General features: G+C 44.4%; 1 protein-coding gene across 1 annotated transcript in view; it reads right to left on the reverse strand.

Moving 5' to 3' along the window:
* The window catches only part of LOC115600136 (E3 ubiquitin-protein ligase UHRF2-like), a 91,130-nt gene that overhangs the window by 20,863 nt on the left and 42,353 nt on the right, over nt 1-27,914 (reverse strand). Inside the window, 3 exon segments of the mRNA XM_030468364.1 lie at nt 21,481-21,584; nt 21,587-21,636; nt 23,300-23,406. Coding sequence (XP_030324224.1) covers nt 21,481-21,584; nt 21,587-21,636; nt 23,300-23,406 — 261 coding nt within the window.

Raw genomic sequence — 27,914 nt, forward strand, 5'->3', positions numbered from 1 at the left:
AACATTTGTGCTTGCACTCCGTATAATGCATTGGTGTTCTGTCTAGGAATCACAGCTGCATTTTCACACAGCATTTGCCATTTATGATGAAATTGCAGTTGTTGAGAAAGAGTTAACAGAGTATTAATGAGCACCCTTGTGTCATATGGCGCCAACAATTGAGCAGTAAAAAGATGTAGCAAAAGAGAAGGAGTAAATGATGATTTCAAACCATATTGTGTAATGGCAGCTTTGGCCTCTTTTATCATTTTCCAATCTAATGTGACCCATTTCCCCCCTCCCCCTGGTCCCACAATCACTGGAAAAGCCATCGGACCCATACTGGGAACCATTTCTCCTTCAACTACAGCATTTTGAATAATTCCCTTCAATCTAGATACCGGATCCATACTCCCACCTCCCCTACTATCCCCCCCCCCTCCCCTCCCCATGTTGGATCTGGAAGAGATGGAGCAGTGGGTATTAAAGGGTTAAGGGAAGTAGGAGCAGGAATAGGGAATGGATCAGGGGGTAAAAATGGATTAGTGCCCCTGGGTTGTTCACAATGTTCCCTGGAGCAAAAACTAGGGTTTTTTCAGGGGTATACTCATCCTTGGTCTCCAGTTCTTTCAGTTTTTTCAGCAGTTCCCTTAGTTGCTTGTATCTGAGTCCCAGTTCTTTCCTTGGTTGTTGCTCTATAGCAGGCACTGATGGTGGTGACAGGTGAAGCAGAGGATAGATTGATGGCATTGGTGGTTGTGAGGATAAATCAGGCAGTGGAGATGGAAGGCAGCAGTGGCAGAGCAGCCTGGAGCCATGGCAGGCGGGCATGAAGGAGGGGGTCTGCATTCCAAGATTCCTCGCCTGTGTTCTCTGGCTTCTCTCCCTCTGCGTCCTCCGACAATTCTGGTGGTGTTTTCGGTTGGTTTTTATTTTTGCTTCTCGGTCCCATTTTTGCTTTTCATCCGACCCCCGGGGTCAAATGGCACAGTTGGCTGAGCTTGAATCAGTATAGCCCCTTCAGGTGCTGGTAAGGGTATTTTAGGTGTCTCAAATAACTGTTTAGACGTCAAGTCCATATTTTGAGCATTCATCGGTACTGGTAGATCAGGTGTTAAGGCAGCAAATGCTGAGGCTGCTGCTGCCCTCTCACTTTTCATTTCTTTTAAGGTTTCTCTAATCAATTTCCAGAGTGTTGCTAAGCATCCTGCCTCCTTATTTCCATCGCTAATTTTATCCCATAGGGCAGTACCTATGGCTTCCCAAGTAGGTAGCTCATAAACGGTACCCATCGAGGGGATCAAGTCTCTATCCCGTGCCCATTTCAGTAATTCATGTAAGGTCCTGCCTTTGTGTGATAAATCTCTCTTAGAGAGAATACATTGGAGGAGCTTAACTACTGCCTCTTCTTCTTTAGAGAGTGTAGACTCCATCTCCTCCCCAGCCGCTCACCTTTTTCCTGGCAAGATTCTTCAATTCTGAGTTACCTCTTTCATTCCGTAGCCGGGAACCAGCTACATAGACCGCCGGGGCAGCAGTCTCCTTTCGACTGGCTTCTCCACTCCTGCCACACCGTTGCTTTGGTCGGCTTTCTCTCTACCCTCTCATTCCAGCTGTCTTCATCGCTCCTGGGAAGCAACAGCGAGAGTGTCCCTGTTGAGGCACCAAATGTAGAAAATCCGCAGAGGCTTAAGGACAACACGTAGTCACCAATATGGTGAAAGTGAAGTCGTCTATTAACAATTCACGCTCGCTTTATATAGAGCCCTTGTTTATATAACGATATCTTGCAGGGGGCTATATCTTGGCCATGAGTCCTGTTCTTACAGAACTTCTGCTGGCTACATCATTATCCTGTTATTCTTCTCTTCTGCTGCCAGCTCCCTTATCTTTTTCCCATAGCTCATCTTTCAGTATCCTTGCAACTGGGCCTCAAGGCCCTTAGCTTACTCTAGCTAAAGCTAAATAGTCAGGATTGCTCACATGTCTTTTTTCTTCCAGACAGTTTCCCAACAATTACTGTTTCATTAAAGCTGTGTAGTTAGTTTCCAACCCATAAGTCTCTTTCCCTTCTTGTCTCTCCTTTCTTTATCAGGGAGGAGAGGGGGATTAATAGAGAGCATCTGTTATTCAGTTTAATTGCCAGGCCAGTGTGAAACCGTGACAGGGTGGTCAAAAATTGGCATCTAAAACATATCGACCTCCAGCTATGTGACTGGTGTCATCATGAAGGTTTTGTTTTTGATGACAAGGGGACATTCTTTTCTGACTGTAACCTGTGAGGGAGGGATGGGATCCATTTCTCTAGAAGGGGCAAGGGGATCTTTGGCAGCAGGCTGTTCAACTTAATTAAACAGTCTTTAAACTGAAGACTTGGGGGTGGGGGCCAAAATAGCAATACTCGAGCTCTTACATCCAGTTGCATAATAAGCTTGGTCAAACAGAGCAATAACAAAGGTTCCTCAGCTACCTGCCATGATAAGAATCAGGAGGCTTTCCACCCTTCTAGGATGAGAGTTGCGAGTTAAACTCCCTCTCTGAAATGCCTGTACACCGATTCATGCAGCAGGAGGAATTAGAGATCTATGTGAGATCAAAGGGCTACAATCTGATTGCAGGTATGGAGACATGATGGGATAGATCACATGGCTAGAATGCTTTCATAGAATTTTAGAATTGTTCTGGTTGTAAAAGACCTGTAAGATCATCTAGTCCAAACTTTATCCTATTTCTACTAACTTAGCTCTACCAGCCCACTGCTAAACCACGCCCCTAAGCACTATACCCATACAATTTTTCAGAAATGGTGACTCCACCACTTCCCTGGGCAGCCGATTCCAGTGCTTGATAACCCTTTTTGTAAAGAAGTTTTTCCTAACATCCAACCTAAACTTCCCCTGCCATTACTTGAAGCCATTTCCCCTTGCCCTATCGCTAGTTACTACTGAGAAGAGACCAACTCCCTCCTTGCTGCAACCTCCTTTCAGGTAGCTGTAGAGAGTGATAAGGTCTCCATTCAGTCTCCTCTTTTTCAGATTAAACAACTCCAGTTCCCTCAGCCACTCCTCATAAGGCTTCTTCTCCAGACCCTTCACCAGCTTTGTTGCTCTTCTATGGACACTCTCCAGCAACTCTATGTCCTTCTTGTAGTGAGGGGCCCAGAACTGAACACAGTACTTGAGGTGCAGTCTCACCATTGCTGAGTACAGGGGCACGATCACTTCCCTTCTCCTGCTGGCCACACTATTTCTGATACAAGCTAGGATGCTATTGGCCTTCTTGGCGACCTGGGTACACTGCTGGCTCATATTCCAAACTGACTGCCTTCTATGATGTCATTACTGGCTGGCTAGATGAGGGGAGAGCAGTGGATGTTATCTACCTTGACTTCAGCAAGGCTTTTGATACTGTCTTCCATAACATCCTCATTAGGAAACTCAGGAAGTGTGGGCTAGATGAGTAGACAGTGAGGTGGATTGAGAGCTGGCTGTGTGACAGAACTCAGAGGGTGGTGATCAATGAAGCAGGGTCAAGTTGGAGGCCCTTAACCAGCAGTGTTCCCCAGGCATCAATACTTGGTCCGGTCTTGTTCAACATATTCGTCAACTACCTGGACAAGGAGACAGAGTGTATCCTCAGCAAGTTCGCTGATGATACAAAGCTGGGAAGGGTGGCTGACACTCCAGAGGGCTGTGCTGCCATCCAGCATTACCTGTACAGGCTGGAGAGCTGGGCCGAGAACAACCTAATGATGTTCAACAAAAGCAAGTGTAGGGTCCTGCACCTAGGGAGGAAGAACTCCAAGCACCAATATAGGTTAGGGATGGACCTGCGGGAAAGCAGTTATGAGGAGAAGGATCTGGGAATCCTGACAGACAGAAAATTATCCATGCACCAGCAGTGTGCCCTTGCTGTCAGGAGGGCCAATGGAATCCCAGGTTGTGTAAAGAAGAGTGTGGCCAGTAGGTTGAGGGAGGTCATTCTCCCATCACACTGCCCTGGTGAGGCCACACATGGAATACTGCATCCAGTTCTAGGCTCCCCAGTTCAAGAGAGACAGGGAGCTACAAGATAGAGTCCAGCGGGGGGCAACAAAGATGATTGGCAGATTGGAGCATCTCTCTTATGAGGAAAGGCTGAGAGAGCTGGGACTCTCTAGCCTGGAGGAGGAAAGGCTGAGGAGAGATCTTGTTAATGTCTACAAGTATCTAAATGGTGGGTGCAAGGAAGATGGAGCTGGCATCTTCTCAGTAGTTCCCAGTGGCAGGACAAGGGGCAATGGGCACAAGCTGGAACACAGGAAGTTCCATTTAAACATAAGAAGAAAATTCTTTACTATGAGGGTGACAAGACACTGGAATACACTGTCCAGGGAGGTTGTGGAGTCCCCTTCTCTGGAGATATTCAAAACCTGCATGAATGCAGTCCTGTGTAATGTGCTCTAGGCTATCCTGCTTTAGTGTGAGAGTTGGACTAAATGATCTCCAGAGGTCCCTTCCAACTGATAATTCTGTGATTCAGCCAGTGGTTGAACAAGACCCCCAGATCCCTTTCCATTAGGCAGCTTTCCAGCCACTCTTCCCCAAGCTTGTAGCATTGCATGGGGTTGTTGTGGCCCAAGTGCAGGACCCGACACTTGTTCCTGTTGAAGCTCATAAAATTGTCCTTGGGCCATTGATCCAGTCTGTATGTATCCCTTTGCAGAGCCTTTCTACCCTCAGGCAGACCAACACTGCCACCCAACTTTATGTCATCTGCAAACTTACTGAGAGCATACTCGATCCCTTTATCCATATCATCGATAAAGATATTAAACAAGACTGGCTCCAGCACTGAACTGTGGGGAACACTGCTTGTGACCAGCCGCCAACTGGATTGAACTCCATTCACCACCAATCTTTGGGCCCAGCCATCCAGCCAGTGTTTGACCCAGCAGACCGTATGCCAGTCCAAGCCTTGGGCAGCCATTATTTTCATGAGGATGTTATGGCAGCCGACATCCACAGCCTTTCCCTCATCCAATACGTGGGTCACCCCATTATAGAAGGAGATCAGGTTTGTAAAGTGGGACCTGCCTTTCATCAACCCAAGTGTCATTGTTTGAATTTGAGGAACTAAAGAAGGACGGCCTGACAATTAAACCAAGTGACAGATGCTCTCTATTAATCCCCCTATCCTCCCTGAAAAGGAAGGGAGAGAGAATAAGGGAGAGACTTATGGGTTGGAAACTAAACTATACAACGTTAATGAAACAGTAATTATATAAAAAGAAAAATTACTAAATATATACAAATATACAAGAAAATTGATACCATGTTCCTCCTCCCTTTCCCCTAATAACTCTCACGTCACCACCAAGGCTGCAGGGAAGCCCTGGGAAAGTCCAGGCTTGACTCCTGGAATCGGCAGCAGTAGAGAGCTGGAGGCAGGAACACACAGATATAGGTTGGCACGGATCAGGACCACAGGCAGACGAACAGACTGAATCCTCCCAAGATGCTGAAGCAAACAGGGACAGGCGAAGAAAGGGAAGCAGGAAGGGCAGGAAGGGGTTTGACCATTGTGATCCCTCAAATTTATACTATGATGTGTATGGGACGGAATACTCTGTTTGGTCAATTCTGGCCATCTATCTTGTCCTTTTGTCCCAAAAGCAGGGCTTCAGATGTGACCTTTTTGCTCCTTCTCTCCTTTCAGAGGGTAAAAAGTTCCTCAGAGCTGAGCAACTACTTTCAAGAGACTTCGCTGAAAGCAAAAGTACAAGACAGAAAATCACCTTTATCCTGGCCCAAACCAGGACATTCCACCCCTTATTCCATACCATTTGCATCATACTCCAATCATTACTCTCTCTTATCCCTAAACGCATCTATACACAAATTATTACTACCTCTCTGTACTAAAATTCACTAAGTAATTCAGTCTATGATTGCAGATGTTCACCTATTGTAGCAGATTCTTAAAACAAGGAGCAATTGTCACAGTTCATGTCCATGGTCCAGAAGTTGCAGGTTGCAGATGTTAACTTTGAGGAAGTTACTGGATGCCAGTTGATGAACCTAGTTCTGGTTTCATCACCACAGCATCATCCTGAAAAAAACCCCACTCACAGAACACTTGTTAGTTTATGCAATAATTCACACAACAGTAGTTAATGTGGAATACAAGTTCATGACTCCCAAAGATTCCATGTACTACTGATTAAGCTAGACAAGCAAAAATTAGGTATTCTCACCTAATGTTAGATTCCCTTGTGGTAGACATTGTACTTCTCCATCTTCCATAATCACCCACCAAGTCTTTCCAGGCCCTTGAGTGAAAGCAACCCCACAAATGGGGTTTTGCCCGAGGCAGGATAAACCCAAACTGTTTTCCCTAGGAGATTCTTTTCATGCACCACAGGCACTTTGTCCCCATCTACTGTGTGTAGAAGATCTGACTGAGCAGGACCAGCTCGATTCATGGAACCTCTGGTGTTAACTAACCAGGTAGCTTTTGCCAAGTGCTTGTCCCAGTTTTTGAAAGTTCCACCACCCATTGCCTTTAAGGTAGTTTTTAACAGTCCATTGTACCTTTCAATTTTACCTGAGGCTGGTGCATGATAGGGGATATGGTATATCCACTCAATACCATGTTCTTTGGCCCAGTTATTTAAAAGACTATTTTTGAAATGAGTTCCATTATCTGACTCAATTCTTTCTGGTGTACCATGTCTCCACAAGACTTGTTTCTCTAGGCCCAGGATGATGTTCTGGGTATGAGGCACAGGATATGTTTCCAGCCATCCTGTACTTGCCTCCGCCATTGTAAGCACATAGCACTTACCCTGGCGGCTTTGAGGCAGTGTGATATAGTCGACTTGTCAGGCCTCCCCATACCTATATTTTGACCATCTCCCTTCATACCATAGAGGTTTCAACCTTTTAGCTTGCTTAATTGTGGCATATATGTCACAATTGTGGATAACCTGCAGAGTAGCATCCAAAGTTAAAACCACCCCTCAGTCACAAGCCCATCGATATGTTCCATCTCTGCCTTGATGACCTGAAGCATTGTGGGCCCATCTAGGTAAAAGGAGTTCACCTTTATGGTCCCAGTCCAGATCTATTTGGAACACTTGAGCAGCCTCATCTGCTCATTTGTTGTTTTGATATTCCTCAGTAGCTCGATATGAAGGTACGTGGGCATATACATAACGCACTTTTACTTCAAGTTTCTTTAACCTAGCTGCAATGTCTTTCCACAGTTCAACAGCCCAGATAGGTTTACCTCTATGTTGCCAGTTGTTTTGCTTCCACTGCTTTAACCAGCCCCATTAAGGCATTTGCTACCATCCATGAGTCAGTATAAAGTCTTGGCCACTTTTCTTGTTCAGCAATGTCCAAAGCCAATTGGATGTCTTTTACCTCTGCAAATTGAATTGACTGACCATCTCCTTCATCTGTTTTTGCTACTAGTCATGTAGGATTCCATACAGCACCTTTCCACCTTCGATGGCTTCCTACCAAACAACAGGACCCATCAGCGAAAAAAGCATATTGTTTCTCATTCTCTGGGAGTTGGATGCATGGTGGGGCTTCCTCAGCCAATTTTTCTTACCAGTTTTTCTGGTGGCATTCCAAAGTGTGTGCCTTCTGGCCAGTGTGGTACTACTTCTACAATTTCTGGACTATTGAGTCTTTCTATCCTGCTCTCTGTGAGAGTAAGGCAATCCATTTACTCCGTGTAGCATCAGTAGTATGATGAAGGGAAGATTCTCTACCTGTGTACATAAAACCCAGTACAGTTAATCGTGGCACTAGGAGGAGCTGTGCTTCAGTACCAATCACTTCTGAAGCAGCTCTCACTCCTTCGTATGCAGCCAATATCTCTTTTTCAGTGGCTGTGTAGTTGGCTTTGGAGCCTTTGTAGTTTTGACCCCAAAATACTAGTCGTCAACCTCATGTCTCTCCTGTAGCTTTTTGCCAGAGGCTCCATGTAGGACCATCACTCATGGCTCCGGTATAGAGCACATTTTTAATGGTCTGGCCCTGTTCGAATTGGTCTGAGGGCCATTGCCTGCACAATCTCCTGTTAAATACTTTCAAAAGCAGCTTGTTGTTCTGAGCCTGTCACGGTTTAACACTGGCCCGGCAATTAAACCGAATAACAGACGCTCTCTATTAATCTCTCTCTCCCCTCGATGAAGAAAGGAGAGAGAATAAGGGAGAGAGACTTATGAGTTGGAAACTAAACTACACAACTTTAATGAAACAGTAATGGTAAATAGGGAAAAATTACTAAATATATACAAATATACAGGAAAATGGAAACCACATTCCTCCCTCCTTTCCCCCAATAACTCTCACGTCACCACCGAGGCTGTAGGGCAGCCCTGGGAAAGTCCAGGCTGGACTCCTGGAGTCGGCAGCAGTCGGGAACTGGAGGCAGGAACACACAGATATGGGCTGGCACGGATTAGGACCACAGGCAGATGAACAGACAGGATCCTTCCAGGATGCCGGGTGAAGGAAGGGAAGCAGGAAATCAGGAAAAGATCTGGCTCGGCCCTCGTGATGCCTCAAATTTATACTGAGTGTGACGTATATGGGATGGAATACTCTGTTTGGTCAATTCTGGCATCTATCTTGTCCGTTCCTCCCTAAAGGAGGGTTCAGGTGGGACCTCTGTATCCTCCTGGACGGTAAAATGTTTTCATGCAGAGCTGAGCAGTGTCCTTGGCCTGCATACCAGTCTCTAGCAGTAACTATAAACATCAAGTGTTATCAGTCCTAAAAGCACACACACTGTCTGAGAAACTTGCTGTTAATTTCAGAGAGACTACTTACAAGGGACTTAGCTAAAAGCAAAAGTACAGAAACAGAAAACCACCTTTATCCTGGCCCAAACCAGGACATTCCACCCCTTATTCCATACCATTTGCGTCATGCTCCAATCATTACTAACTCTTATCCCTAAACATATCTATACACAAATTACTACTATCTCTTTGTGCTAAAAATCACTAAGTAATTCAGTCTACAATTGCAGATGTTCATCTATTGTAGCAGATTCTCAAAAGAAGGACCAGTCTTCAGAGTTCATGTCCATGGTCCACAAGTTGCAGGTTGCAGATGGTAATTTCAAGGAAGTTACTGGATGCCAGCCGATGAACCTAGTTCTGGTTTCATCACCACAAAATCATCCTGAAAAACACTCATAGAACACTGTTAGTTTATACAACAGTTCACATAACAGTAGTTATGGTGGGATACAAGTTCATGACTCCCAAAGAGTCCATGCATTGCTGATTAAACTAGACAAGCAGAAATTAGGAATTCTCACCTAGTGTTAGATTCCCTTGTGGTACACATTGTACTTCTCCATCTTTCATCATCACCCACCAAGTGTGTCCAGGCCCTTGAGCGAAAGCAACCCCACGAATGGGTTTACCTTTGCCCGAGGCAGGATAAATCCAAACTGTTTTCCCTAGCAGATTCTTTTCATGCACCACAGGCACTTTGTCCCCATCTACTGTGTGTAGAAGATCTGACTGAGCAGGACCAGCTCGATTGATGGAACCCCTGGTATTAACTAACCAGGTAGCTTTTGCCAAGTGCTTGTCCCAATTTTTGAAAGTTCCACCACCCATTGCTTTTAAGGTAGTTTTTAACAGACCATTGTACCTTTCAATTTTACCTGAGGCTGGTGCATGATAGGGGATATGGTATATCCACTCAATACCATGTTCTTTGGCCCAGTTATTTATAAGACTATTTTTGAAATGAGTTCCATTATCTGACTCAATTCTCTCTGGTGTACCATGTCTCCACAAGACTTGTTTCTCTAGGCCCAGGATAGTGTTCCGGGCTGTGGCATGAGGCACAGGATATGTTTCCAGCCATCCTGTACTTGCCTCCACCATTGTAAGCACATAGCGCTTACCCTGGCGAGTTTGAGGCAATGTGATGTAGTCGACTTGCCAGGCCTCCCCATACCTATATTTTGACCATCTCCCTTCATACCAAAGAGGTTTCAACCTTTTAGCTTGCTTAATTGCAGCACATATGTCACAATCGTGGATAACCTGCATAATAGAGTCCAAAGATAAATCCACCCCTCGGTCACGAGCCCATCGATATGTTCCATCCCTGCCTTGATGACCTGAAGCATTGTGGGCCCATTTGGCCAAAAACAGTTCACCTTTATGGTCCCAGTCCAGATCTATTTGGAACACTTGAGCAGCCTCATCTGCTCGTTGGTTGTTTCGATGTTCCTCGGTAGCTCGATATGAAGGTACGTGGGCATCTACGTGACGCACTTTTACATCAAATTTCTCTAACCTAGTAGCAATGTCTTTCCAAAGTTCAGCAGCCCAGATAGGTTTATCTCTACGTTGCCAGTTGTTTTGCTTCCACTGCTTTAACCAACCCCATAAGGCATTTGCTACCATCCATGAGTCAGTATAGAGATAAAGTCTCGGCCACTTTTCTTGTTCAGCAATATCCAAAGCCAATTGGATAGCTTTTACTTCTGCAAATTGACTTGATTCACCATCTCCTTCATCTGTTTTTGCAACTAGTCGTGTAGGATTCCATACGGCAGCTTTCCACCTTCGATGGCCTCCTACCAGACGACAGGATCCATCAGTGAAAAGAGCATATTGTTTCTCACTCTCTGGTAGTTGGTCATATGGTGGGGCTTCTTCAGCCCGTTTTACCACTTTTCCTGGTGGCATTCCAAAGTGTTTGCCTTCTGGCCAATGTGTTATTGCTTCTACAATTCCTGGACGATTGAGTCTTCCTATCCTAGCTCTCTGTGAGATTAAAGCAATCCATTTACTCCAGGTAGCATCGGTAGCATGATGGGAAGATTCTCTACCTGTGTACATAAAACCCAGTACAGGTAATCGTGGTACTAGGAGGAGCTGTGCTTCAGTACCAATCACTTCTGAAGCAGCTCTGACTCCTTCGTATGCGGCCAATATCTCTTTTTCAGCAGCTGTGTAGTTGGCTTCGGAGCCTTTGTAGTTTCGACCCCAAAATCCTAGAGGTCGGCCTCGAGTCTCTCCTGGAGCTTTCTGCCAGAGGCTCCATGTAGGACCATCACCTCCATCTCCGGTGTAAAGCACATTTTTGATGTCTGGCCCTGTTCGAATTGGTCCAAGGGCCATTGCCTGTACAATCTCCTGTTTAATATTCTCAAAAGCAGCTTGTTGTTCTGAGCCCCATTTAAAGTCTTTCTTCTTCCGGGTAACCTCATAGAGAGGTTTCACAATCTGATTATAAAGAGGAATATGCATTCTCCAGAAACCAACAGTTCCTAAAAAGGACTGAGTTTCCTTTTTGGTAGTTGGTGGGGCCATAGCAGTTATTTTGTTAATCACGTCCATTGGGATGTGGCGACGTCCATCTTGCCACTTAACTCCCAGAAACTGTATCTCTTGTGCAGGTCCCTTAACCTTGCTCCTTTTAATAGCAAAACCAGCCTCTAGGAGGATTTCAATTATCTTCTTACCTTTCTCGTAGACTTCCTTTGCTGAGTCACCCCATACAATGATGTCATCGATGTATTGTAGATGTTCTGGAGCTCCACCCTTTTCCAAGGTATCATGGATCAGTCCATGGCAGATGGTAGGACTGTGTTTCCACCCCTGGGGCAGTCGATTCCAAGTGTACTGGACACCTCTCCAGGTGAAGGCAAACTGTGCTCTGCATTCTGGTGCTATAGGAATAGCAAAAAAATACATTAGCAATGTCAATAGTCGCATACCACCTGGCTGCCTTTGACTCCAGCTCATACTGAAGTTCTAGTATGTCCGGCACAGCAGCACTTAGTGGTGGTGTAACCTCATTCAGGGCACGATAGTCCACTGTCAGCCTCCACTCTCCATTTGGCTTTTTCACTGGCCATACAGGACTGTTGAAGGGTGAATGAGTCTTGCTGATCACTCCTTGGCTATCTAGTTGCCGGATCAGCTTGTGAATGGGGACCACAGCATCTCTGTTGACACGATATTGTCTACGATGCACTACTGAAGTAGCAGTTGGCAGACGCTGGTTTGTAGTCCTCAGCAATCCCACTACAAAGGATTTATCTGAAAGGCCAAACAAAGTATGCAGCCATTCTACATTCTCAGTCTTAATAGCTGCAGTACCAAAGGACCAGCGGTACCCTTTCGGGTCCTCAAAATCACCTCCCTTGAGGTAGTCTATGCCAAGGATGCACGGAGCATCTGGACCAGTCACTATTGGGTGTTTATGCCACTTTATTCCAGTGAGGCTCACATCAGCCTTCACAATAGTCAGTTCTTTAGATCCCCCGGTCACTCCAGAAATAGTGACGGAGTCTGTGCCTTTCTGATTCGATGGCATTAGGGTGCACTGTGCACCAGTGTCCACCAAGGCTTTATACTTTTGTGGCTCTAATGTGCCAGGCCATCGAATCCACACAATCCAATAGATTCGGTTGTCCCTCTCCTCCACCTGGCTGGAGGCAGGGCACCTCTAAGCTTGAGCACATACAGCATTGTCAGTATGTGCATTACTGGAGCTTGCATCCCCAGTACTCACACCTGATGTGCATGGATCTTGAGTCACCAGCATTTTTGGGTTGGGTAATTCCACACTGGACACTTGAGCAGCCATCTTTTTAGAAGGACCTCCTTTTGCCTTCGGCTTACTCATCAACTTAATCACTCGGTCCTGTAGGTCAGCAGTAGGTTTCTTGTCCCACTTTGTCATGTCCTCTCCACACTCACACAGGAGTGCCCATAGGGTCCCTCTTGCGAAATTCTGTTTCCCTCGATTCTGTCTCATAGGAGGGCGTCTCCTCTTAATGGTGGCAATGGGGCGTCCTCCGTCTGTCTGAGGAAAAAGGGGTGAATGCAGTTTCTCAGATGCTCTCTTGATAGCTGAGACCCAGGCCCGATGAGGGGCTGTGACAGCCTCTTCACACTCTCGTGCAGTTTTAATCACATCACCCACAGTTGTATCCACTTCTGCAGGAACCCATAGCAGTACTGATAGAGTATGGTTAAAAGGTGATGGTGCAGCATGCACAAACCTTTGCAACATAGGTTTAGGACATGGTACGTGATAAGGGTCTTCAATGTCATCATCATTATAGATCACTTCACGTACAGCCAATTCTTCCAGATACCTGATAGCTTTTCCAAGTGTGGCTGCTTTGACTTGTGGGCAATCTATTGCCTCTTTATAGGGATATCTCTCCCTGACAGCTGACAAGAGTCGTTTCCACAGGCTAGTAGTTCCAGCCTTTTCCCCAAATGCCCGATCAATAGCTGCATCTTTGGCTACAGGGCCCAACTGCCTAGCTTCCTTCTGAGTTAATGTTATGGTAGCAGCCCCATCATTCCAGCATCGGAATAACCAAGAGAGGAGTGGTTCACCTGTAAAACGGCTGTAGTCTTTTCTCAGAGTACGCAAGTCTCTCATGGAATAGGGCTGAGCAGATTCTGAGTCTGAGTCCTCATCTGACTCTGCACTAGCTGCTCTACCTGGTCTGGGAAGAGAGCCATTATCCTCTATTTCCTCTATCACCTGGTCATCTTGTTCAGACTTGGAAGGGTTAAGGCTCGCTTCTGATTTCCATTGTTTTCCTTTTTTCCTAGTTACAGGGTCAACAAGTAACTGTGTGGGCTGAGGGGGAGAGGCTGAGGCGTCTGCAGCAGTAGCAGCAGCAGGGCTTGCTTTCTGAGCAGCAGCACTGTCTGTGGGAGTAGAGACAGCAACTGGAGCTGTAGCCGATAAGCTGGCAATGCTGGCCGGCTTTATCTGAGTTGTGCCCTTGCGTGAGGGGGGGCGAGAAGCGGCTGCAGAGGCAGGAGTGGGGGTGCTCTCTTTACGAGGTGTGCTCATTCCCCTAGTTGTAATTGTCTTACTCCTCACCAACATATGGTAGCACATGAAAATATTCACAGACACCTGAACAACAATGCCTACAAGAATCAGGAGGCACAAAACTATAACAATCATAATGCCATTTTGACTAGAATCCATTGAACTCAGCCCAAGAGTGGTGTATTTCCTCAAAAGCAGGCTGAAAATGTAATTACCAACAAAGTTCTTAATCCTTCTATGAAACACCACTACATCATGCACGATGATATACATCAGTATTGAGGACCATATTGCAACGATGGTTCTTAAGCATTTCTTACGGAAGAAAAACCACATATTAACAGCAATTCCAGCTGCGAATAAGCAGATTGCATACCCTAAATACCAGAGGTACGGCATGATTGGTTTAATTTCCAACCCTGTGAAATTTCCAAAGAACAAGGTCTGATTCCAGCTCAGGAAAGCCATTCTTTCACTGGAGTTGGAATTCAAACTGTTCAGGCAATTTGGTCAAAATTTAAACTGGACTCGAGCCAAGTAGCTCGAGCCCCACGTTGGGCGCCAATAAATCTGTCACGGTTTAACACTGGCCCGGCAATTAAACCGAATAACAGACGCTCTCTATTAATCTCTCTCTCCCCTCGATGAAGAAAGGAGAGAGAATAAGGGAGAGAGACTTATGAGTTGGAAACTAAACTACACAACTTTAATGAAACAGTAATGGTAAATAGGGAAAAATTACTAAATATATACAAATATACAGGAAAATGGAAACCACATTCCTCCCTCCTTTCCCCCAATAACTCTCACGTCACCACCGAGGCTGTAGGGCAGCCCTGGGAAAGTCCAGGCTGGACTCCTGGAGTCGGCAGCAGTCGGGAACTGGAGGCAGGAACACACAGATATGGGCTGGCATGGATTAGGACCACAGGCAGATGAACAGACAGGATCCTTCCAGGATGCCGGGTGAAGGAAGGGAAGCAGGAAATCAGGAAAAGATCTGGCTCGGCCCTCGTGATGCCTCAAATTTATACTGAGTGTGACGTATATGGGATGGAATACTCTGTTTGGTCAATTCTGGCATCTATCTTGTCCGTTCCTCCCTAAAGGAGGGTTCAGGTGGGACCTCTGTATCCTCCTGGACGGTAAAATGTTTTCATGCAGAGCTGAGCAGTGTCCTTGGCCTGCATACCAGTCTCTAGCAGTAACTATAAACATCAAGTGTTATCAGTCCTAAAAGCACACACACTGTCTGAGAAACTTGCTGTTAATTTCAGAGAGACTACTTACAAGGGACTTAGCTAAAAGCAAAAGTACAGAAACAGAAAACCACCTTTATCCTGGCCCAAACCAGGACATGAGCCCCATTGAAAGTTTTTCTTCTTTTGGGTAACCTCATGAGAGGTTTCACAATATGATTATAAAGAGGAATATGCATCCTCCAGAAACCAACAGTTCCTAAGAAGGACTGTGTTTCCTTTTTGGGAGCTGGTGGGGCCATAGCTGATATTTTGTTAATCACGTCCATTGGGATGTGGCGACGTCCATCTTGCCACTTAACTCCCAGAAACTGTATCTCTTGCGCAGGTCCCTTGACCTTGCTCCTTTTAATAGCAAAACTAGCCTTTAGAAGGATTTCAATTATCTTCTTACCTTTCTCAAAGACTTCCTTTGCTTTGTCACCCCACACAATGATGTCATCGATGTACTGTAGATGTTCCGGAGCTCCACCCTTTTCCAAGGTATCATGGATCAGTCCATGGCAGGTGGAAGGACTGTGTTTCCACCCCTGGGGCAGTCGATTCCAAGTGTACTGGACACCTCTCCAGGTGAAAGCAAACTGTGCCCTGCATTCTGGTGCTATAGGAATAGCAAAAACTGCATTAGCAATGTCAATAGTAGCATACCACCAGGCTGCCTTTGACTCCAGCTCATACTGAAGTTCTAGCATGTCCGGCACAGCAGCACTTAGTGATGGTGTAACCTCATTTAGGGCATGATAGTCCATTATCAGCCTCCACTCTCCATTAGGCTTTCGCACTGGCCATACAGGACTGTTGAAGGGTGAGTGAGTCTTGCTGATCACTCTTTGGCTCCCTTGTTGCCGGATCAGCTTGTGAATGGGGATCACAGCATCTCTGTTGACACGATATTGTCTTCAATGCACTACTGAAGTAGCAATTGGCACCAGCTTGTTTCTAGTTTTCATCAACCCCACTACAAAGATTTATCTGAAAGGCCAATCAAAGCATGCAGCCATTCTGCATTCTCAGTCTTTATAGCTGCAATTCCAAAGGACCACTGGTACCATTTTGTGTCCTTGAAGTCACCTCCCTTGAGGTAGTCTATGCCAAGGATAGAATCTTCATATTCTCATGCTTTTTTAATTACATCACCCTGAATTCCTTCCAGTTCTCCAGGAACCCATAGCATTACTTATAGCATATGGTTAAAAGGTGGTGGTGCAGGATGCACAAAACTTTGCTTCATAGGCTTAGGACATGGCATATGATAAGGATCTTCAATGCTTTCATCAGTATAGATCACATCTCGTACAGCCAATTCTTCCAGATAGATGATAGCTTTTTCAAGTGTGGCTGCTTTGACCTGTGGGCAGTCTATTTCCTCTTTATAGGGATATCTCTCCCTTACAGCTGACAAAAGTAATTTCTATAGCCTGGCGGTTCCAGCCTTTTCCCCAAATGCCCGATCAATACCTGCATTTTTGGCCAGAGATCCCAACTGCCTGGCTTCCCTCTGAGTTAATGTTATGGTAGCAATCCCCTTCATTCCAGCATTGGAGTAACCAAGTGAGAAATGGTTCACCTGCAAAGCAGCTGAAGTCTTTTCTCAGAGTATTCAAGTCCCTCATGGAATAGAACTGAGCATATTCTGAGTCTGCGTCCTCCTCATCTGACTCTGCTTTAGAGTCTGCTTTAGCTGCTCTACTAGGAGAGGCAGTATCCTCTATTTCCTCTGTCACCTGGTTGTCTCATTCAGACTTTGAAGGGTTAAGGCTAATTTCTGATTTCCTTTGTTTTCCTTTTCTCCTAGTCACAGGATCAACAAGTAGCTGTGTGGGCTGAGGGGGAGAGGCTGTGGTGTATGCATTAGGGCTCACTTTCTGAGCAGCAGCAGTGTCTGTGGGGGTAGAGGCAGCTGCAGCTGTAGCAGATACGCTGGCAATGCTTACCAGCCATATCTGAGTTGTGCCCTTGCGTGGGGGGGGGGGGGAAGTGGCTGCAGCGGCAGAAGTGGGGGTGCACTCTTTACGAGGTGTGCTCATTCCCCTAATTCATAGAATCATAGAATCATAGAATTGGCTGGGTTGGAAGGGACCTCAGAGATCATCGAGTCCAACCCTTTTACCACCGTTGCGGTTGCTAGACTATGGCACTGAGTGCCACATCCAGTCTCTTTTTAAATATCTCTAGGGATGGAGAATCCACTACTTCCCTGGGCAGCCCATTCCAATGCCGGATCACTCTCTCCGTAAAGAAATTCTTTCTAATATCTAACCTAAATTTCCCCTGGCACAACTTAAGACCATGCCCTCTTGTCTTGTTGAAAGTCGTCTGGCAAAAGAGACCAATGTCCACCCGGTTACAACCTCCTTTCAGGTAGTTGTAGACAGCGATGAGGTCTCCCCTGAGCCTCCTCTTCTCCAGGCTGAACAGCCCCAGCTCTCTCAGCCTCTCCTCATAGGGTCTGTGCTCGAGTCCCTTCACCAGCCTGGTTGCCCTCCTTTGGACCTGTTCCAGGACCTCTACATCCTTCCTGAACTGAGGGGCCCAGAACTGGACACAGTACTCGAGGTGTGGCCTCACCAGTGCTGAGTATAGGGGCAGAATCACTTCCTTGGACCTGCTGGCGACGCTGTTCCGGATACAGGCCAGGATGCCATTGGCTTTCTTGGCCACCTGGGCACACTGCTGGCTCATGTTCAGCTTCCTGTCAATGCAGACTCCCAGGTCCCTTTCTGCCTGGCTGCTCTCCAGCCACTCTGTCCCCAGCCTGTAGCGCTGCATGGGGTTGTTCTGGCCAAAGTGCAGGACCCGGCACTTGGCCGTGTTAAACCTCATCCCATTGGAATCAGCCCAACTCTCCAGTCTGTCCAGGTCCCTCTGTAGAGCCCTCCTGCCTTCCAGTTGATCGACACTTCCCCCCAGCTTAGTGTCGTCTGCGAATTTGCTGATGATGGACTCAATCCCCTCATCTAGATCATCAGTGAAGATATTGAACAGAACCGGGCCCAACACTGATCCCTGGGGGACACCACTAGTGACCGGCTGCCAACTGGATGCAGCCCCATTCAGCACCACTCTCTGGGCCCGGCCCTCCAGCCAGTTCTTAACCCAGCACAGGGTGCTCCTGTCCAAGCCACGGGCTGATAGTTTATCCAGGAGGATGCTGTGGGAGACGGTGTCAAAGGCCTTGCTGAAGTCCAGGTAGACCACATCCACAGCCTTCCCCTCATCCACCAGTCGGGTCACCTGATGATAAAAGGAGATCAGGTTGGTCAGGCATGACCTGCCCTTCCTAAACCCGTGCTGGCTGGGTCTGATCCCTTGCCCATCCTGCAGGTGCTGTGTGATTGCACTGAGGATGATCTGTTTCATGACCCTGCCAGGCACTGAGGTCAGGCTGACGGGCCTGTAGTTTCCTGGGTCCTCTTTCCGGCCCTTTTTGTGGATTGGCGTGACATTCGCCAACTTCCAATCATCTGGGATGTCCCCAGTGAGCCAGGACTGTTGGTAGATGATAGCGAGAGGCTTGGCAAGCTCTTCTGCCAGCTCCTTCATTACCCTTGGGTGGATCCCATCTGGTCCCATAGACTTGTGGGGATCCAAGCATCTCAGTAGGTCACTGACTGTGTCCTTCAGGATTACAGGGGGGCTGTTTAGATTCATGTCACTTTCTATGAGCTCCAGAAGACATCCATCTTCAGGGTAACCTATCTTTCTTCTGAAAACTGAGGTAAAGAAGGTGTTAAATACCTCAGCCTTTTCTTCATCTTTGACAACTATATTCCCACCCGTGTCCAGTAAAGGATGGATGTTTTCCTTGCCCCTTCTTTTGCTGCTGATGTATCTGTAGAAGGACTTTTTGTTATCCTTCACAGAGGTGGCGAGATTCTGTTCACATTGTGCCTTTGTCTCTCTGAGAGAGTAGTTGTCTTACTCCTCACCAACATATGATAATATATGTGACTACATACACACATCTGAGGAACACCAATTACAAGAAGCAGGAGGTTCAAAACTATGATAATCATATTGCCATTTTGACTAGAATCCAGTGAACTGAGCTCAAGAGTGGTATATTTCCTCAAGTTAAAGCTGAAAATGTAATTACCAACCAAGTTTTTAATCCTGCCTTTTAACACCACTGCACCGTGTACTGTACTGTATATTAGTATTGCAGACCATATCAGAACTACTTTTCTCAAGCAGCTATTAACACTCATTCCAGCAACAGAAGCACATATCACATGCCCTGAATACCAAAGGTACCACACGACTGGTTTAATCTTCAAACCTCTGAAATTTCCAAAGAAAGAGGTCTGATTCCCACTCAGCAAAGCCGTTCTGCCACTGGAGTTGGAATTCAAACTATTCAGGCCAATTAGTCAAAATTTAAACTGGACTCGAGCTAATTAGCTCAGACCCCACCTTGGGCGTCAATAAATCTGTCACTCTTTAACACTGTCCCAGCAATTAAACCGAGTAACAGATGCTCTCTATTAATCCCCCCTCTCCTCCCTGATAAGGAAAGGAGAGAGAATAAGGGAGTGAGACTTAGGGGTTGGAAACTAAACTACACAGCTTTAATCAAACAGTAATGATAAAAAGGAAAACAATTACTAAATATATACAAATACACAGGAAAATTGATACCATGTTCCTCCCCCCTTTCCCCCATTAACTCTCACATCACCACCAAGGCTGCAGGGAAGCCTCCACCCCTTATTTCATACCATTTGCATCATGCTCAGGCCACACATAATTTAATACATATATATCTTCTAACCATCCCATTTTATTTATTTCTCATTACTGTGAGTTTTCCCACCAAGTTTCTGTGACTCTTACAACATCATAACTCTCAGACTGGGCATGGAGCTCCAATTCGTCTTGTTTGTTACCCAAACTATGTGCTCTGGTATGCATGTACTTGAGGTGGCTGAACTTGCATTAGTAATTGCACTGGTGAGCACTTGGGATGGCTGGGTTCTTAACCTTGGAGAGAGTCCTGCAGCTCCTCCACCTGCTTCCCGAGTGACTCCACCAGACCACACCTTGCACAGTTGAGCTTGCACCCTCCTCCACCCAGGAGTGTGGGGTACAGACTTTACAGCCCTCCACCTAGACAGCAGCTTCCCTGCAGCTCTGTCTGGGTGGCTGCCTCCACTATTTACAGGCTAGCCTAGATTGGTTCCCAGCTGCTGCAAAGCATAGCCTTTGCCTGTTCTCTGTCATCTCAAAGAACTGTCTAATAAGCCCTTCTAATTTCCTGGAGACCTCAAGTTGCTGTGCAGGCTTGCAGAGCCAACAGCTAGCTGAGGTAACCATTGTGGCTGCTGCCTTAGCCTGTAGGCTAGCAGAGCAGGAAGCAGCCTGTCAGAGTACACAGACCTTATGTCCTGGTTCGGGCCAGGATAGAGCTAATTTTCTGTCTTGAAATTTTGCTTTCAGCTAACTTTCTGGTAAGTAGCTGCACTTGCTGAAATTAACAGCAAGTTTCTCAGACAGTGTCTGCTTCTAGGACTGAAAATGCTCGATGTTTATAGTTACTGCTGGAGAATGGTATGCAGAGCCAAGGACACTGCTCAGCTCTGAGGAACATTTTGCCCTCCAGAAGGAGAGAAGGAGTAAAGAGGTCATACCTGAAACCCTCCTTTGGGGAGGAATGGACAAGAAAGATGCCAGAATTGACCAAACAGAGTATTCCATCCCATACACATCATATTCAGTATAAATTTGAGGGATCACGAGGGTCAAACCCCTTCCTGCTTCCCCTTCTTCGTCTGTCCCTGTTTGCTTTGGCATCCTGGGAGGATTCCATCCGTTCGTCTGCCTGTGGTCCTGATCCGTGCCAGCCTAAATCTGTGTTCCTGCCTCCAGCTCCCAACTGCTGCTGACTCCAGGAGTCCATCTTGGATTTTCCCAGGGCTTCCCTGCAGCCTCAGTGGTGATGTGAGAGTTAATGGAGGAAAGGGGGGAGGAATGTGGTATAATTTTTCTGTATATTTGTATATATTTAATAATTTTTCCTATTTATCATTACTGTTTCATTAAAGTTGTGTAGTTTCGTTTCCAACCCATAAATCTCTCTCCCTTATTCTCTCTCCTTTCTTAATCAGGAAGGGGGATTAATAGAGAACATCTGTCATTCAGTTAATTGCCGGCCCAGTGTTAAACCATGATACTTTACCACATGTACATTCACGTGAACTACCACAGAATCTGTCAGTTCCACAGATGGAATAGCATATTTCAATTTCATTTCAGTACAGAACAAGGTAGCCTAAACCATCCTCATGGTAACAAAAGAATTGTTGCTTTAAAAATAATAATGAAAAGTTTGTTATGTAGCGCACAAGAATTAAAAAAAATGTCTTTAAAAAATGCAGTGCTATATATAGTAAAAGTCATAATACCTTGTAAATGCCATCATATCTGTTGCCTTACCCTGGGGCATATTTGTTGATCCGTCGTCCTTTTGAACTGCACACCACTGAGACTGGCTTACCAGCTCTCCAGACTCCGCTCCATTTTTATCATCCAATGGGGCATCACAGTTAAGGGCCGATGCCCTGAAAAATCACATTAAATATCTTCATAAAATAGATTGCTTCATACAACATACTATTGAGAATTATTGCAACAATATCAAATTTGTTTGCCTTATCCAATTGTGATTACTAAGCAGAAGAAGAATTTGCAGTGAAATATTCAGTAGACTGAAATACCAATGGAAGCACGTGTGAGAATAGGAATGCATTTAGTTCCAAATGTTCACAATGAAACCTCAGCTAATATATTTAAATTAAAGAAACCAATCCCTTCAGGTTTAATATTTTTTTATTTCTAAAAGTAATTATTTCTCAAGTAACATGGAAGGATTTTTAAAAGTTGTAACAATGGCAAATTATTGGCAGATTATTCCACATTACTGTCTATTTTAGGATTTTAAAGTGCATGAATTAATAAATATTATGAAAATTAACATGCAAAAAAGTACATAGTGACTATCCAAAAATACATTTCTAACAAATATTACTCTTAGTTGATTAACTATAGTTTACAAATGAAATTTCATGAACTAATTCAGAGACAAGCAAACCATAATGTTCTTTTCTATGTATTTTGATCTGGAAGAGTATAGATGGATCAAAGATTCAGAAAAGAATAAATATCAGTAAAAACCACAAAAAATATTCTTCCTTGTTTAGTTGCAGCATCTACCATATCACATATTAGCTTTAAGATTCTGGATAAACAAAAAGCCAATTCTGTTTCTATTACATGCAACCATACTATCCTCCTTCATTCATTGCAAGGGTTAAGAACATTAAACCCAAAGCCAAGACTACCACCATCCAGTCAAAATGGATAACTGGTAGCACCGCATTATACTCTATGCACCTCAACCACTAAAAAGCAACTAGACATACACTTTGCCAATGGCTTTCACAATCATTTCAGAGGAATGGAAAGACTAAGGAGCCTAGGTTTTATTCCAGGTTCCTGTAAAATTTTGCTTTAATGGTTAAAAGCCATTATAAACCAGCTGCTCAAATCTATTTTTTGTCTCTCTTCTTTCCATGCTCTTTTTTCTGTGTCCCTGCCCATGCAGGGGGGTTGGAACTAGATGATCTTTAAGGTCCCTCCCAACCCAAACCATTCTATGATTCTATGATTCTATTTCAGTAAATTGTTTTTTCCTACAATTTGCAAAATATTAGCCAGCTTTTATCAGGGACATCAAAACCTACAACTTAAAGGCAATACAATACTAATTCCTTGTTCTTCATAGAAAGTATGGGCAAATGAAGATACTTTCTTCATAGCTAACTTCCATAATTTTTAAAACCATTTAAAATGAAACTTTATAAGAACAACCTGAGGCAAACATCCAGCACAGAAAATTTCAGCTTAAGAGGTTTAAGTTTGGCAAGCTTCTAATCAACTGAAAACCAAATCTTTTCAAGAAGCGTTGGACAATTTCAACTAGATACATAACTACCAGCTGAACCTGTAATAGAGCATTATATTTTCATGAGTTACAAACGATTATTTAAATGAACATAACACCATGTTTGACAAAATTCCTCTATACAGCAGGAGACAGCACTGTTTACAGTAGCAGAAGATGTATAAGAGGGAACAAATTTTGAAAAATAATTTTTTTAGATTAAAGGAATGAAACAAATCTTTGGTCTGGACAATTTTTAAAAATTGGTCTTAAAAACTTACCTGTTCATGTGTGTTAATGTTTGATCAAATGAATGTTCTCCAATTCTTTTATTTCCAGAAACATCTCTACCTCTACTCCCAGTATAAGTGAATTCATCTCCTCTGTCCTGTGCAATAAAATTATCCTCCATTTTAGCATTCCATATTAAAGCATGTGAACTGAAAACCTGCTCCTCATTGGTGCTATTTACTCAAACAAGAACAATTGCCTGAGGCAAAGAAAAACATGTGCTCAGTTTTAAAATAATTTTCCTTTCAGAATAACCATGACAGCAAAAAGCTACTGGTTCAGTTGCAACATATGTATTAGAAAGTGATTATAAAAAAAATACACCTGCCTTAAAAAAATTCTTTGAACTCGTCAAGCATTGAATTTAGTCACACAAATATTTCTGATAGAGGAAATGCACTCTAGGCAGCGTTTATTCCTTCTCTAACCTCACAGCTTGCAAGAAAATTCCACTAGAAAAATATATAATTCAGCACTCGGAGGCCTCACTTCTGCTTGTTCATGAGACTGAGCACCAATACAGCCAAGTGCTCAGTACCTAAGTAAAAGACAACTACTATACTTATTTAGTACCAACCAAAAAAAAATTCAGGAAAAAAATTTAAAGAAAAAAGAGGTATCTAAAGTTTGGTTGATGTTTGGGTGGTTTGTTGGGTTTTTTTTTTTTTTGGCTTGATTTGGTTTTTTGGGTTGGGTTTTGGTTTTTTTTTTGTACATTTGCAGAGATTGTCCCCACCTCAATTTCTTTGTACTGAATTGCTAAGAGCTGAGAAGGCTAGTTCAGATGCAAAATTCCTTGAAAACAAGCTTTTAAAATAATGAAACTACACATCATGCTTAAGTGAAGGCACTATTATTATTTCTCTTTAACCTGTCAGAAATTCACAATATTCATCACAAATCCAAGTATTTTAGAAAATGCACAAATATATTCATAATAATATCTCTATTTTAAAGTGCAAATCTTTTGCAAAGTATGAAACGGATATAAAATAGATACTTAGCAAATCAGTAATTTTCATATGAAGTTTCAAAACAGAAAATGTAAACATACTAAAACGCAGTAATAAAATTCAGGCAATTTCTAACCATTAATAAAAGTTGGTCACCAGCATGTATAGAGTCCCAAAATGAATAATTCTCTCAAAACAGCTGCCCTGACAATATGAACATTGTGCTTAGATGTGGTCCTCATTTGATAAGCCACCTGGACTCCATTCTCGCGTGCAGAGGCCTTCATTTGGGTGGTCACCCTGATTAACTGGGCCCTAATCTCACAAGAGCATCCCCTCCTTTGGCAGTCATCCTGATAAGGTGTACAGTGGGAGCCCCTCCTTCGGTGGCCACCCCTGATAGGCTGGACACTGTCCTTATTTGATAAGGGACAGGGGCAGGCAAGCTGTACCCTGCAGAGGCAGAGTGCCATCTTGTGCGTGCCCCACCAAAGAGGGCGCATGTGCAGAAATAAGGGACATTGCTTTGTCAACCCAGCTGAAGGGGCCCAAGTGAACACCTGGCTTTGAAAGATATGCCAAGCGCTCGTGCCCCCACGCCCCCCCCCCCCAAAAAAAAAAAAAAAAAGAGAAAGACTGAAAAAACTGGGTGTGTACCTGCCATCCATGGACCACAGCTTCCTACCAAGATCATCACTGGTTCCAAGGGTGGTGATATGTTTCTAATCTTATCTTGGCACATAAGGGTAACATAGTTTCTAACTTCGTTAATTTTTGCAACCCATTGCTTTAAGTTTTGTTATCTGTAACCTGTTGTTTTGACAATTTCCTCAAGTTTTGCTAAGTTGAAATCCATTGCTTTAAAAGTACCATAATTTCTAATTCTGCTAGTTGTAATCTGTTGATTTGAGAGTAGTATTGTGGTGTGGTTTTGACATGCTTTATAATCTTACTCACTTTCCAGTAAAGTTGTGTTTTGTACAAGCCTCCTGAGCAATAATTTTACTCCTAGAGTACTGCACAGAGAATTCCCGAACTTAATCTTGTCAAATGGGTTATTAAAATAGATCAATTAAAGGAGGATCATTGGATCCAGCCACACCTAGGCTCCTTTCTTATTAAGTTTAGAAAGCAAGGGGGTCCAGTCTGAATCTCCCTGGGTCATCCCAAGTCTGGGGAACACTACCTGTGTCCACTCTGTGGGACATGATATTTTGTTTGGCCCCCCACCTCAGGGAAGCTGTGCTCATTTTGTGAGATGTGACAGTGCTGCACCCACTTTGTGGGTTGTGACATAATGGAACCAATACCAACCCATTGCAAGATTATTACAACCATTTTACAACTGGCAATAACAGAACAGGAAAAGTGTCATGACAGAAACACTGGTTAAACAAGTCCATAAAATAATTACAGAAATGTAGAGAAACGAGATAAACCAGGTGCCTCGAATTACCAGTGAGTGGGTGTGAGTCCACCTGTGCCTGATTAGGACAGGCCCCTATTGGGCATGAGCAAGGCCAGGGGGCCAATAAAGGTGGAACACACACCCACAGAGAAAACCTCAGCTCACTCTGGTGCGAGGCATGGAGAGGCCAGCAGCTCGTCGAGCCTCTGGAGCAAGAAAGGCTCTTCCCACTACACTTCTACCCTGGAAGCGCTGTGTGGTGGCTGGAGTCCTGGAAGAGACCAGCAGCTCGTCGAGCATCAGGAGCAAGAATGGCTCCTCCCGCTATATTTGGTGGAGAATGCGGGCAGCATAAAGAAGCAGCAGTATGAGAAGCTGGCAACAAGAACATTCTCCCTGATTTGAAAAAATGCCTGGGCTAACATTCTCCCTGAAAGGTATGACCAGCAAGCTCTTTGGTTTGGGAACCCCTGAGCAGAGGGAAGCCAAGATAAGGATTCTCTCTTTGGAAACCCCTGAGCAGAAGGAAGCCAGGAGGATGGAATCCCATGGTATGGAATCCCACGGAGGAACCAGAAACCCATGAGGAACCAGAAATCTCTTTGGAAACCCCTGAGCAAAGGGAAGCCAAGATAAGGATTCTCTCTTTGGAAGCCCCTGAGCAGAGGGAAGCCAGGAGAAGAGCAGATACAGGAGGGAGAAAGAACAGAGACTTTGTGAAAAAGTGCCTGGGCTGACATTGAACGGTTGCCTAAGCTAGGGTTAAATCCCGTAAGTCGTAAGTGTATTTTTGTGTAAAAAAAAAAAAAATTTTTGTGTGTAAAAATCCTGTATGTCTATGTCTAAATCCTGTATAAGTGTGTTCTGTACTGCCCCTCAGTGCCCCCTCGATGCTCTTAGCTGAGTGTCCCGCGGGGCCTGATGTCTATGTCTAAATCCTGTATAAGTGTAAATGTTTAAGTGTAAATGTTTGTAAAAATCATGTTAAATCATGTTAAATGTTTGTAAAATGTTTGTATTCTGTAATCAGTGTTAAAAAAAAAAAAAAGGGGGGGGAAATGTAGAGAAACGAGATAAACCAGGTGCCTCGAATTACCAGTGAGTGGGTGTGAGTCCACCTGTGCCTGATTAGGACAGGCCCCTATTGGGCATGAGCAAGGCCAGGGGGCCAATAAAGGTGGAACACACACCCACAGAGAAAACCTCAGCTCACTCTGGTGCGAGGCATGGAGAGGCCAGCAGCTCGTCGAGCCTCTGGAGCAAGAAAGGCTCTTCCCACTACACTTCTACCCTGGAAGCGCTGTGTGGTGGCTGGAGTCCTGGAAGAGACCAGCAGCTCGTCGAGTATCAGGAGCAAGAATGGCTCCTCCCGCTATACAGAAATATTATTTCATTTAAACTGTGAAAAATCTTAATAAATGCAGCAACAGAGCCACTAGAATGTTTTTCTTTCCTTTATATTTAGATACAACAACAAAAAAAACCAAACATTACAAGGTAAAAAAATTCAGGTTGGAAAAAATATAGAAAATAGAATATTTAAGGAAATTATATTAATCAGAAAATGGGAAGTGTTTTTAAATTTCACAGCATTGCTGAAACAATTATTTAAATAATATTTTTAACAACAAGCAAAAAATATGAAGAAAAAAATAAATTAATGAACAAGACTAAGAAAACTGACAAGAAACAATAAGTCAAATCTGCTCAGTTTAATAAAAAGGATAAGTACCTTCACAGAGCTACCTTTACAAATACTGATGCCCTGGTTTGAGAGAACCAGGATAAAAATTGCATACAACCATAATAACCTGAGACCTTCTAGGCCCCCCTACAACTGCTGCTAGCCTGGTTATTAGAAACTAACAACATAGGAAAGTAGTTGTGCCTATGGAGAGGAGAGGATGGATCAGGTGACCCAAAACAGACCAATCACAGTATGCCTTCCCACAGTGCTCAGCATAAAAGGCCTCCTAGGAGAACCCTCCCATTTTTTCTATGCTGCTTGTGTTCCTGTTTTCTCTTTTCTTGATGGAGAATAATATGGTTTTACCAAACCAGTTTGCCTTCCTCTTCTCTCTACTCTACCCCACAAGTAAGACTAACTCAGCTACTCCATGGGTTATGTAGACTGTCACTAGGATCCTTGACTCAGGCTCTCCCAGTGGCTGCTGAGTCAAGTTTGGGACTTTTCTGGTTGGGAAGTGATTACAAACTGAGGAGTGTGGGTTTCATATCTATATA

This window comes from Calypte anna, chromosome W (assembly GCF_003957555.1).
Source record: "Calypte anna isolate BGI_N300 chromosome W, bCalAnn1_v1.p, whole genome shotgun sequence".
NCBI classification, from domain to species: Eukaryota; Metazoa; Chordata; class Aves; order Apodiformes; family Trochilidae; genus Calypte; species Calypte anna.